Source organism: Schistocerca serialis, chromosome 10, assembly GCF_023864345.2.
Source record: "Schistocerca serialis cubense isolate TAMUIC-IGC-003099 chromosome 10, iqSchSeri2.2, whole genome shotgun sequence".
Lineage (NCBI taxonomy): Eukaryota > Metazoa > Arthropoda > Insecta > Orthoptera > Acrididae > Schistocerca > Schistocerca serialis.
The window spans coordinates 195,864,981-195,879,455 of record NC_064647.1 but is presented as its reverse complement, the minus strand read 5'-3'; the positions used below and the strand labels follow the sequence as shown (position 1 = coordinate 195,879,455).

The 14,475-nt window shown below is 47.8% G+C and overlaps 1 protein-coding gene across 2 annotated transcripts in view; it reads left to right on the top strand.

Annotated features, from left to right (window-relative positions):
• The window catches only part of LOC126425147 (luciferin sulfotransferase-like), a 105,963-nt gene extending 96,748 nt beyond the window's left edge, over positions 1–9,215 (top strand). For both annotated transcript variants that reach the window (XM_050088097.1, XM_050088096.1), the window contains exons 6-7: positions 618–712; positions 8,852–9,215. In XM_050088097.1, the coding sequence (XP_049944054.1) occupies positions 618–712; positions 8,852–9,160 (404 nt within the window). In that variant the 3' untranslated portion in view covers positions 9,161–9,215. The remainder of the gene's footprint in view (positions 1–617; positions 713–8,851) is intronic.
• Positions 9,216–14,475: the final 5,260 nt, after the last annotated feature.

Here is a 14,475-nt window from a genome sequence, read left to right as displayed (position 1 = left end):
GCATTGACGGCACTTAGATCAGTGGACGTTACATTTCAGATGTGTTACGACCCGTGGCTCTACCCTTCATTCGATCCCTGCGAAACCCTACATTTCAGCAGGATAATGCACGACCACATGATGCAGATCCTGTGCGGGCCTTTCTGGGTACAGAAAATGTTCGACTGCTGCCCTGGCCAGCACATTCTACAGATCTCTCACCAATAGTAAACGTCTGGTCAATGGTGGCCGAGCAACTGGCTCGTCACAATACGCCAGTCACTACTCTTGATGAACTGTGGTATCGTGTTGAAGCTGCATGGGCAGCTGTACCTGTACACGCCATCCAAGCTCTGTTTGCCTCAATGCCCAGGCGTATCAAGGCCGTTATTACGGCCAGAGGTGGTTGTTCTGGGTACTGAAATCTCATGATCTATGCACCCAAATTGCGTGAAAATGTAATCACATGTCAGTTCTAGTATAATATATTTGTCCAATGACTACCCGTTTATCATCTGCATTTCTTCTTGGTGTAGCAATTTTAATGGCCAGTAGTGTACTTTTAAAAGACTTTATATGAAATTGCTGCTTTACTATTTCATTCTATTCGTGATATGCTCTTTTGCTTGATGTTCCAGTTTCGTACCTGCCTTTCTGGGACCACATCCTCGCATTCTGGCGGCTGAGGAATGAACCAAACATCTTGTTCTACAGTTACGAGGATATGAAAACCGTACGTACATATGTGCATATTATGCACCAGAGAAAATAACATATGAAGAGAGACACAACAGAGACGGAAGAAATCTTTTTTTTCCTTTCAGAAGAACTCTTTCTTCGGCCTTCTCACTACATATGAAGACAATTAGGTTGTCAACTAACGTTGCCCACAACAAAGAATTTTGGAACTCACCATTTATCTAAACAAATCTGCTACGATGGCATGAGTGCGTCTCTTTCTGCGTGAGCTTAGTTTAGCACACACCAGGAGAAGACAACTTAATTCCCGTCTGCACTCTTCATTCATGTAAGACAACTGATAAAGAGATGGCACCGGAGATAAGATTGCTCTAGTGAGCGACTAATCCGTGGTAAAGGATACCTGGCGAGGAAAATAAAGATGACGACGGCAGATAAAACATGAAAACTACATGGAAAGTTATATACGCTGCAGGGAGGTGCCATGTATTGCAAGGTCCACCTTTGCAAAATACAACTATTTATGCTTTTGCTTTTATTCCCGAAACATATTTGAACACAGCTGCGTCATCTTCTGCGCGTGCTGTTTATCGATAGATACGTAATTCTATTCGGGGTGCTGCATCAGTGAAAGCATTGAAATACACTGAAGCGCCATAGAAATTGGCACACACATGCGTATTCAGATGCAGGGGCATGTAAACAGGCAGAATGCGGCGCTGAAGTCTACAACGCTGAATGAGACAACAAGTGTCTGGAGCAGTTGTTAGATCGGTTACTGCTGCTACAATGGACGGTTATCAAGATTTAAGTGTTATAGTCGGCGCATGAGCGATGGGAGACAGCATCTCCGAGGGAGCCATGAAGTGGCGACTTTCCCGTACGACCAATTCACGAGTGTACCGTGAACATCAGGAATCTTGCAAAACATCAAATCTCCGACGTCGCTGCGGACGGAAAAAGATCCTGCAAGAACGGGTCCAACAACGACTGAAGAGAATCATTCAACGTGACATAAGTGCAACCCTTCCCCAAATTGCTGCACATTTCAATGCTGGGCCATCAACAAGTGTCAGCGTCCGAACCATTCAACGAAACATCATCGATATGGGATTTCGGTACCGAATTCCCACTTTTGTACGCTTGATGACTGCACGACACAAAGCTTTACGCCTCGACTGGGCCCGTCAACATCATTGGACTGTTGATGACTGGAAGAATGTTGCCTGGTCGGACGAGTCTAGTTTCAGATTGTATCGACCGGATGGACGTGTGCGGGTGTGGAGACATCCTCATGAATCCATGAACCCTGCATGTCAGCAGGGGACCGTTCAAGATGGTGGAGGCCCTGTAATGGTGTGGGGCGTATGTAGTTGGTGTGATATGGGAACCCTGATACGTCTAGATTCGACTCTGACAGGTAACACGTACGTTAGCATCCTGTCTGATCACTTGCATCCATTCATGTCCATTCTGCATTACGATGGACCTGGGCAATTCCAACAGGACAATGCGACACCCTACACGTCCAGAATTGCTACAGAGTGGCTCCAGGAACTCTCTTCTGAGTTTGAACTCGCAAGGCATAAATGTTATTGAGCATTTCTGGGATGCCTTTGCAATGTGCTGTTCAGAAGAGATCTCCACTCCCTCGTACTCTTACAGATTTATGGACAGCCCTGCAAGATTCGTGGTGTCAATTCCCTCCCGCACTATTTCAGACATTAGTCGTGTTGCGGCACTTCTGCTTGCTCGCGGGGGCCCTACACGATATTCGGCAAGTGTACCAGTTTCTTTGGCTTTTCACTATACGTTTCGCGAGTGATTTAATTAATCGTGATGATGTTTTCAACCTCGATAAAATGTGGAATTTGGCAGTGCTAATAGTTAGCCCTCATAGACAACAGCACTGTCCCCTTTGTCAACCATAATTTGACACACATCCTCTACAGAGGGCGCAACGGTAGCGTATGAGGTGTGTTCAAAAAGTGACGGCATTTTTTTTATTTCGCTGGCTTTCCCATATTTTTATATCTTGTTGGTACACGTATTCCTGATGTACGTTTGCATTTTCATCTGTTTTGAATATTTAATTTATTGTTGACATTCGGAAAGGTTCGAGTCTCGGTCCGGCACACAGTTTTAATCTGCCAGGAAGTTTCATATCAGCGCACACTCCACTGCAGAGTGAAAATCTCATTATGGCTGCCTGCTTGATAGCTTGTCAGTCCATCTTTGGAACGAAGTACTTCACTGATTCTGTGCGCCAGGCTCCAACAGTTCGTTGGCACTTTTGTGGAGGTATGTGGTATTAGATGTTTACCCACAGATCACATAATTCGCGTAAATAACGCGCCGGGAATTTGCGTATGCGGTGACGGCGCCCGATAATGACCCAGATGGGTTCCACAGCATTTACATCAGGCGAATTTAGTCGCGGAGACATCAACGTGAGTTCACGATAGTGCTCCTCAAACTACTGTAGCACTGTTCTGGCTCCGAGACACCGACAAGATGAATCGCCGTCGGGGAAGACATCAAGCATGAAAGGATGCTGCTGGTTCGCAGCCGTCAGCGTGTCTTCGATTACTACCACGGGTCCCATGCAAGCACAGAAGAATGTCTCAAGTATCCCACCAGTCTGTGTCCCTGGCGCGCAACACATTTCTGAGGCGCCATTCACCTCTTGACGTCGTTTATGGAGACGACCATCCACCAAATCCAGAAAAAATGCCATTCACCCCGAAGATCCGATATACACTCCTGGAAATTGAAATAAGAACACCGTGAATTCATTGTCCCAGGAAGGGGAAACTTTATTGACACATTCCTGGGGTCAGATACATCACATGATCACACTGACAGAACCACAGGCACATAGACACAGGCAACAGAGCATGCACAATGTCGGCACTAGTACAGTGTATATCCATCTTTCGCAGCAATGCAGGCTGCTATTCTCCCATGGAGACGATCGTAGAGATGCTGGATGTAGTCCTGTGGAACGGCTTGCCATGCCATTTCCACCTGGCGCCTCAGTTGGACCAGCGTTCGTGCTGGACGTGCAGACCGCGTGAGACGACGCTTCATCCAGTCCAAAACATGCTCAATGGGGGACAGATCCGGAGATCTTGCTGGCCAGGGTAGTTGACTTACACCTTCTAGAGCACGTTGGGTGGCACGGGATACATGCAGACGTGCATTGTCCTGTTGGAACAGCAAGTTCCCTTGCCGGTCTAGGAATGGTACAACGATGGGTTCGATGACGGTTTGGATGTACCGTGCACTATTCAGTGTCCCCTCGACGATCACCAGTGGTGTACGGCCAGTGTAGGAGATCGCTCCCCACACCATGATGCCGGGTGTTGGCCCTGTGTGCCTCGGTCGTATGCAGTCCTGATTGTGGCGCTCACCTACACGGCGCCAAACACGCATACGACCATCATTGGCACCAAGGCAGAAGCGACTCTCATCGCTGAAGACGACACGTCTCCATTCGTCCCTCCATTCACGCCTGTCGCGACACCACTGGAGGCGGGCTGCACGATGTTGGGGCGTGAGCGGAAGACGGCCTAACGGTGTGCGGGACCGTAGCCCAGCTTCATGGAGACGGTTGCGAATGGTCCTCGCCGATACCCCAGAAGCAACAGTGTCCCTAATTTGCTGGGAAGTGGCGGTGCGGTCCCCTACGGCACTGCGTAGGATCCTATGGTCTTGGCGTGCATCCGTGCGTCGCTGCGGTCCGGTCCCAGGTCGACGGGCACGTGCACCTTCCGCCGACCACTGGCGACAACATCGATGTACTGTGGAGACCTCACGCCCCACGTGTTGAGCAATTCGGCGGTACGTCCACCCGGCCTCCCGCATGCCCACTATACGCCCTCGCTCAAAGTCCGTCAACTGCACATACGGTTCACGTCCACGCTGTCGCGGCACGCTACCAGTGATAAAGACTTTTTTTTTTTTCACTTGCTGCTCTTTATTTATTGACCCACCTTCTAATTGCTTATGGTGGGTCGTATTAAGCCTCTTAGCCACTGTGACTGGGCTCGGGTCCAGGAGTGGTTATGTGAGTCACCTCCCCTGTTCCCGATCCCACTCACACTGTTGCCCAAGTCTTGCCACGTGGAGGCGGGCTTTTACGTTATTTGTTCGTTTTTGTTCGTTGTGCAGCTTTTAGATACATTACAAATAATATAAATAATACGGAAATGGAAAACAATTTCATTTTGAATTTAAGAAGGAGTAAACAGAAAGATAGGAAAGAAAAGGATAGAGAAATTACCACCACCTATGTGTGGGTTGCGGTCAGGGTCTTGGAATGACCTTCAAGACGCTGGCCGCCACTCACAGTTCACATATGTACTTGTATACTTCATTAGCTTATTACTACTTACATAGTGCAAAATTAAATATTAACTAGTCTAGATGTGATGGAGTGATTTTATTGAATTTGTTTAGGTCTGTGTTTGTGTCATTATGTGTGGTTGTGGGTGTGTATGTGTGCTTGTCAGACAAGTTCTCGCTTGATGAATGATTGGCACCTGCCGGCTATATGGCAACTCATATGGCAACTGATAAAGACTGCGATGGAGCTCCGTATGCCACGGAAAACTGGCTGACACTGACGGCGGCGGTGCACAAATGCTGCGCAGCTAGCGCCATTCGACGGCCAACACCGCGGTTCCTGGTGTGTCCGCTGTGCCGTGCGTGTGATCATTGCTTGTACAGCCCTCTCGCAGTGTCCGGAGCAAGTATGGTGGGTCTGACACACCGGTGTCAATGTGTTCTTTTTTCCATTTCCGGGAGTGTATTTCAATTGATCAACGCTTACGGTCTATCCGATAACATATGCGGTTGGACAGAAAGTTTTCTAACAGACAGGAAGCAGTATGTCCTCCTGAACAGGGTGACTTCAACAGAAACAAGTGTAACTTCAGGTGTGCCCCAGGGCAGCGTAATAGGTCCTCTGCTTTTTACGATTTACGTAAACGATCTGGTTGATGGTACTGACAGCGGCCTTAGACTGTTTGCCGATGATGCTGTAGTCTACAGGAAAGTAGTATCACACGAAAGTTGTGAACAAATCAATGAGGATTTGCAGAAAATAAATGAGTGCTGTAATGACTGGCAGTTATCTCTCAATATTAGTAAGTGTAACCTACTGCTTAAAACAAGGCGAAAATCTCCATTAATGTACGAGTACAAAATAAATGATCAGTCTTTGGAAGCGGTAACATCCGTCAAGTATCTGGGTGTGACTATTCGAAATGATCTCAAATGGAATGATCAGATTACACAAGTAACGGGTAAGGCGAACACTAGATTGCGTTTTATTGGTAGAATCCTGAAGCGATGCAGTCCTTCAACAAAGGAAATTGCTTTCAATACGTTAGTTCGTCCAGTATTAGAGTATTGTTCGTCTGTGTGGGACCCTTGCCAGTTGGGTCTGATTCAAGAGATTGAGAAGGGTCGAAGAAGAGCGGCACGATTCGTGACTGGCACATTTAGCCATCGCGAGAGCGTTACAAATCTCATAGAAAGTTTGAAGTGGGACACACTTGCAGATAGGCGACGCGCTAAACAGAAGGGGCTGCTCACATCATTACGAAATATCGTATTCATGATCCATGGAACTAGTATTAATCTAATCTAATCTAATCACTAAATTCGGAGATCCGATCTTCACCGAGGATGTAGAGCATATATTATTACCACAAACTTTCAAATCGCGTAATGATCACCATTCAAAGATAAGGGAAATAAGAGCTCGTACTGAGGCGTTCAGACAGTCGTTTTTCCAACGGGCGATCCGCGAGTGGAGCAGAGGGGGGGAAATATGACTTTGGTGCGAATTGTGCCCTCCGCCACACACCGCTAGGTGGCTAGCGGTGTATATATGTAGATGCAGAATGCCGATGATCCCATGCCTACTGCACTCGTAACTGACGATGTCGTTGTGACGACATGTGAACACGTAGGGGTAGTCTGCTACGAAGATTCATGTTCAACAAATGTACGATGAAAGGTGTGCTCCGAAACACTAGTGCGTGCCCCAACATTGTGCTCTTTCGGCAGAAACACGACAGATCACCATCGGTCCAACTTTACAGAGCAGACAACCTTCGAAGCCCACGTTCTGATAACAACTGAGGTCATCAGTTCCGTAGACTCAGAACGACTTAAACCTATCTAACGTAAGGACATCACACACATCCATGCCCGAGGAAGGATTCGAGCTTGCGACCGTAGCGGCAGCGCGGTTCCGGACTGAAGCGCCTAGAACCTCACAGGCCACAACGGCCGGCACTTGTTGATGGCCCAGCGTTGAAATCTGCAGCAATTTGCGGAAGGTTTGCACTTCGGTAACGTTGAACGATTCTCTTCAGTCGTCGTTCGTCCCGTTCCTGCAGGGTCGTTTTCCGGCCGCAGCGATGCCGCAGATTTGATGTTTTACCGGATTTCTCATATTCACGGTACAGCCGTGAAATGGGCGTACGGGAAAATCCCCGCGTCACCGCTGCCTCGGAGATGATATGACCCATCGTTCGTGTGCCGACTATAACACCACGCTTAAATCTTGACGATTTGCCATTGTTGCAGCAGTAACCGATCTAACAACTGCGCCAGACACTTGTCTTATATAGGCCTTGCCGATCACAGCGCCTTATTCTGCCTGTTTACATACACCACTGGCCATTAAAATTGCTACACCAAGAAGAAAAAATATTCTACTAGACTGACATGTGATTACATTTTCAAGCAATTTGGTTGCATAGATCCTGAGAAATCGGTACCCACAACAACCAACTCTGGCCGTAATAACGGCCTTGATACGCCTGGGCATTGAGTCAAACAGAGCTTGGATGGCGTGTACAGGTACAGCTGCCCACGCAGCTTCAACACGATACCACAGTTCATCAAGAGTAGTGACTGGCGTATTATGACGAACCAGTTGCTCGGCAACCATTGACCAGACGTTTTCAGTTGGTGAGAGATTTGGTGAATGTGCTGGCCAGGGCAGAAGTCGAACATTATCTGTATCCAGAAAGGCCCTTACTGGTCCTGCAACATGCGGTCGTGCATTATCCCGCTGAAATGTAGGGTTTCGTAGGGATCGAATGAAAGGTAGAGCCACGGGTCGTAACACATCTGAAATGTAACGTCCACTGTTGAAAGTGCCATCAATGCGAACAAGAGGTGACCGAGACGTGTAACCAATGGCACCCCATACCATCACGCCGGGTGATACGCCAGCATGGCGATGACGAATACACGCTTCCAATGTGCGTTCACCGCGATGTTGCCAAACACGGATGCGACCGTCATGATGCTGTAAACAGAACCTGGATTCATCCGAAAAAATGAAGTTTTGCCGTTCGTGCACCGAGGTTCGTCGCTGAGTACACCATCCCAGGCGCTCCTGTCTATGATGCAGCGTCAAGGGTAACCGCAGCCACGGTCTCCAAGCTGATAGTCCGTGCCGCTGCAAACGTCGTCGAACTGTTCGTGCGGATGGTTGTTGTCTTGCAAACGTCCCCATCTGTTGACTCAGGGATCGAGACGTGGCTGCACGATCCGTTACAGCCATGCGGATAAGATGCCTGTCATCTCGACTGCTAGCGATACGAGGCCGTTGGGATCCAGCACGGCGTTCCGTATTACCCTCCTGAATCCACCGATTCCATATTCTGCTAACAGTCATTGGTCTCGACCAACGCGAGCAGCAGTGTCGCGATACGATAAACCGCAATCGCGATAGGCTACAATCCGACCTTTGTCAAAGGCGGAAACGTGATGGTAAACATTTCTCCTCCTTACACGAGGCATCACAACAACGTTTGACCAGGCAATGCTGGTCAACTGCTGTTTGTGTATGAGAAATCAGTTGGAAACTTTCCCCATGTCAGCACGTTGTAGGTGTCGCCACCGGTGCCAACCTTGTGTGAATGCTCTGAAAAGCTAATTATTGTATTTTACAGTGTCTTCTTCCTGTCGGTTAAATTTCGCGTCTGTAGCACGTCATCTTCGTGGTGTAGCATTGTTAATGGGCATCAGTGTATATCTGTATTGGAATACGCATGCCTATACCAGATTCTTTGTCGCTTCAGTGTAAATACGCACTGTGGCGAGGTTCCCACGAAGCTATACGGGTGTACGTCTGACCCTGCAGGACCTGGCTGCCGTGGTGCGCAAGGTGGCGGACTTCCTGGAGAGGCCGGTGCCGGCCGAGAAGCTGGCGCAGCTGCTGGACCACCTCAGCTTCCAGAAGATGCGCGACAATCGCGCTGTCAACTTCGAGGACCTGGTGGACGACCAGCGCGTGGGGGTCGGACTGCGGCCCACCTCGGCCGACCAGACCTTCATGCGCAGCGGCAAGGTGGGCGACGGCCGCTCCAAGCTCTCCCCGGAGATCCAGCAGCGGGTCGACGCCTGGACGCGTGCCTGCCTCGAGGGCTCCGGATACGATGGGCCACGCTGACACCGGCCGACGTTATCCTCACAACGCCTCCAGCCTTTCACCCTCTCCTATGTACATTAACAAACCCAAATAAAAGTATTTTCTGTAAACGATGGTGCACAGATTGAATATACTTAAAGAACGGCATCATGAAACCACCAGAAGATGGCTTAACTTGCTGACAGAATTAGATCTAACCTCGTGCAAGAAACCATTACACCACACAGTCCTGAATGAGCGACCACAATTAAAATGCCAAAACTACACCTCCCATCGGACAGAGGAGGAGGAAAGATCACTGTCTTCAATTACACCGGTGCCAGGGAAAGGAAACCCGGTCGCCGGAGGCAATAAGGCAGAAGAGACGCTGGTTACACATAATTATTACTTAATGATTAAGCCTTCCACGATCTTAACTTGCAATTATGCTCGAACACGCAGTAGACGACCTCCGATGGCAAGGATCCACACATCCGACTGCCGGCCGGTGTGGCCGTGCGGTTCTGACTCTTCAGTCTGGAACCGCGTGACCGCTACGGTCGCAGGTTCGAATCCTGCCTCGGGCATGGATGTGTGTGGTGTCCTTAGGTTAGTTAGCTTTAAGTAGTTCTAAGTTCTAGGGGACTGATGACCACAAATGTTAAGTCCCATAGTGCTCAGAGCCATTTGAACACATTCGACCGCGCACGCGTCGCCAGCGTACCCAACACGCTACGGTCACGCGACAATACGCTCTGTCACCGGAGTTCACGTCTTCTCTGCAACGTTGACGGGTAGTGACCGCTCCTTCATGTTAGGTGTCTCCTTTTTAAACTCCAGTGTTGAAATGGAGGACTTAAAGAAGCTTGTTAACGTCCCACCAAGGTGAAATGAACAGCAACTACTCGTGGGGCGATTCTGTATACAACCAACCCGCAGGGAGCTCTTCCGTCAACTCGACCCGCTCGTTACACACAACAGACATACATCACGTGGCGACTCGGTACAACCGACCACGCCTGGTCCGGGCTGGAGAGCCACACTGCCCTCCCGTGTCCACCACACTCTCTCTGCGCGCAACGCCCCTACTTCCGCGCCACCACACGACGTTACAACCGGTCAAAGATCTCACTTCCTCCATAGCAGTTTCCCGGAAGCAAAAAACGCAGATATCGATAGCAGAGGGAAAAGACAACCAAGCAGCCACTTAACGACAGACAACATATCAAACTAACATGTCAGAGGAAGAAAAGGAAAACCAGTGCAATCTAAACACAACGTTTAGCACGCGTCGATACACGGCTCAAATGTGTATTTATTTATAGACAAACAATCTATGGTAAAGCGACCATCTTCAAGTCACGCAAGTACTAACAAGGAGCCTCTTGAGTGCGAGATCGCAAAAGGGCACTGATATTCACGCCTTTCGAAGCCCCAAGTATTGTCTACCACGCAACCACAATATCGGCTGCTAATGGCAACAGAGGGAGGAACTGGAGGTATCCAGTGGTGAGCACAGCATGACGCCGCTTAGTCGACGAGGAACTCACAACAGCGCTACACTGTTAGTGGCGGTGATACGATGGAGAGGAATAGCAACAATAAACAAAGCAAACTTTGAATTATATCTACAACAGTTTCGTCAGAAATTCTGTCTGTCGCTTACACCATAGTCCCGCAGCGATCGCAGGGACGACGTGGTTACAACGGATTTGGCAATGTTAGTGTTATAGATGGTCGGATGCCCTTCCTGCCGCCATCCCGTACCCCCCAGGACGGAATCAGTGTACCCCAGCTGTCTGCGTCTAGTGTAAATCGTGAAATAGTGCGGACGTGTTTCAAATGCCTGCGACGCGTGTAACTGAGGCAGAACGTGGGGACCAGCCCGGTATTCGTCTAGTGGGATGTGGAAAACCGTCTGAAAACGACATCCAAGATTTACAAATCTTTAACATCATGCAGCGCGTCAGCAACCGTATATGTATAGAAAATAAACAATTTTTTTCAGCCTTCAGTTGCAAGGTAATTTTTTTTTTTTTTTACTCGTTTACCTAGGTTTCGATTCCAGTAATGGAATCTTCTTCAGAACAAAAATTAAATTATTTTGAGAGCCAAACACTGGCCATGTCACAGATTAAAAATTAAAACAATAAAGACGCATAATCATAAGATTATGTCTGTCAAGATTAAAACCATTAAGGCGAACGTAGACGGAGCTACGCCGGCCAGAAATAAGGACCACAAAATTAAAACAATAAAGACGCATAATCATGTGGTCCTTGTTTCTGGCCGGCGTAGCTCCGTCCACGTTCGCCTTAATGGTTTTAATCTTGACAGACATAATCTTATGATTATGCGTCTTTATTGTTTTAATTTTTAATCTGTGACATGGCCAGTGTTTGGCTCTCAAAATAATTTAATTTTTGTTCTGAAGAAGATTCCATTACTGGAATCGAAACCTAGGTAAAGGAGTAAAAAAAAAATTACCTTGTAACTGAAGGCTGAAAAAAATTGTTTATTTTTTTTTTTACATCCAAGATTGCCGGCACTCCGGCCCTCGTCGTTAATCCGCCGGACGGATTCGATCCGGGAGCGGCGCGCCTACCCGAGTCCAGGAAGCAGCGCATTAGCACTCTCGGCTACCCTGGCGTGTGGTATTTCGTCAGAAATGTATCCAAATAATTCCACAGAGTGAGAAAGAAATGGCAGATGAAATATTAGTGTTTCTGCCAGATTAGTTAGTGGAATGTGTGATGCCGCATACCTTCAACTGTACTGACAATGTGCAGGAGGAGTACAATGGTGACGATATGTGCTTAACAACTGAAGATGATATTGATGTAGATGTCGAGCCAAGTAGTTCATCGTGACATGATAATTAAAAATGAAAGAAATGGCAGATGAAATATTAGTGTTTCTGCCAGATTAGTTAGTGGAATGTGTGATGCCGTATACCTTCAACTGTACTGACAATGTGCAGGAGGAGTACAATGGTGACGATATGTGCTTAACAACTGAAGATGATATTGATGTAGATGTCGAGCCAAGTAGTTCATCGTGACATGATAATTAAATTGACACCCTGGCTGCAAACAGGCGTTGTTATACATCATTAGGTACATGCTGAAAATGTGTGCCCCGAATGGGACTCGAACCCGCGATCTCCTGCTTACACGGCAGACGCTCTACCCATCCGACCCAGCGAGGGCACAGAGGATAGTGCGCCTGCAGGGACTTTTCCTGCCATGTAAGCAGGAGATCCCGGATTCGAAATGGCTCTGAGCACTATGGGACTTAACAGCTATGGTCATCAGTCCCCTAGAACTTAGAACTACTTAAACCTAACTAACCTAAGGACAGCACACAACACCCAGCCATCACGAGGCAGAGAAAATCCCTGACCCCGCCGGGAATCGAACCCGGGAACCCGGGCGTGGGAAGCGAGAACGCTACCGCACGACCACGAGATGCGGGCGATCCCGGATTCGAGTCCCGGTCGGGGCACACATTTTCAGCATGTCCCTAATGATGTATAACAACGCCTGTTTGCAGCCAGGGTGTCGATTTAATTCTCATTTCATTCTAGAGAAGCTGCACAGTCATCAATAGTATCTGTTCTTTCGGGAACAGATACTACCTTCATATACATCATCCTTGTCGGCCAGGGAGCCACAAATCCCGTCTCCAGTAAAGGACAATCGCTGTCCACGAAGCGTGTACTAAACGTAATGGAAAATGGAAGTGAGCGCTTGGCGTCATTGGCCGGGAGGCCCCTTACAGGGCAGGTCCGGCCGCCTTGGTGCAGGTCTTATTAAATTCGACGCCACATTGGGCGACCTGCACGCCGGATGGAGATGAAATGATGATGAAGACAACACAACACCCAGTGCCTGAGCGGAGAAAATCCCCGACCCAGCCCCTTAGGACGGCAGTCCCTCACGCTGACCATTCAGCTATCGGGGCGGACACTAAACATAATTATGTACATGGAAGTTCGTCCAAAGCGTAGTAAAAGAAGAATTATAAACAGATTTCGAGTAAGTCGGCAGCAATATGACCGTGTAGTGCATAGTGGATATTCAAGGGAGGACAAGGCACACTTGTTACAAAAACTGATGTTTGCGCGTTTCAAGGATGCTCGATACACATCTGGAAGACGTAAGATAACGAATTTTCAAAGTGTCAACTTGACGCTACGCCGAAACTGCGGAATCGGCCCGAACATTTTTAGGAGAAGTAAACAGACTTATTCTACCGTTCAGTAAGGAATTTGTTTTCAACTCCGACCATTCAGGATTTGAAAAGGAAATGCGTATGAAAGGACACCTGGAAATTAGAGATACCAAGAGAGTGGTATCAAAGTCAACTAACACCAATGCCTCAACGCTTTCGTATACAATTATGCCACCTGCTAATATGGATGGTAAAGGTGACCTGGAAATTAAACGTACCAAGATCAACTAATATCAGTCCCTTAACACTTTCGTATACAGTTATGCCGCCTGTTATTATGGTGACAAATTGCCTGGACAGTTGTTTACTGAGCTGCAACAAGTTGGAGGTGTTCTGACCCTATGATTCTTTCTCGTGCGTCAGTACGGAAACTCTGGGTCGCAACAAGAAAGAGTGGGAAAATGGGCATAAGGCAATTATAACTATGGTATGAGTACTGATTTTGGCCAATTACTGGTCAAAAAGTTTACTTTTGCTTGATTCCTGGTCTGTGTATAAAAATCACATTCCTTTAGACCAAGGCATCCCTCCTGGAAAGTATGTGACGTTGAGTTTTTTTTAACACCTGGAACCACTGGATAAATTCAGCCTCTGGATGTTCGCTTTTTCCCGTGCCTATAAAACACATTATCGCACTATCTGCAGCTGCGCGTTAAAGGATAGCCAGTTTCACTATAAACTCCACGGTAGACTGTGTTGCACACGGTTGCATGCCATCACATTCCATCAACTCCCATTACCCCGTCACACCAACATGATACCATATATGTATTCTGTAAGAGTGGCTTCTTAGCTGAACGTCCTGCACGGTTTGTAACCCCAAGGAGTTCGCCTATGAGCTTCATGGTGGGAACCTTTGTGATCACCGTGGCGCGTCAATTCTTATTCGGTGTTCACGATGCAAGTTAATGGTTTGTTTTGAAGTTTTCTTGAATGTTGACGATGTGCATTTTGTGAAGTGTAATGCATCCATCGCATCTCTGCACCTCCTGGACAGTCATTGTCTCTCTCCTGATGCACGTGGTGAGAAATCAGCAGCGAACATTCTTATTGTCGTAGTTGTTAACACAACGCTTTCAGGTGAACCTCACTAAAGGGTGAACTTATGACCTCGCAATCGAGGG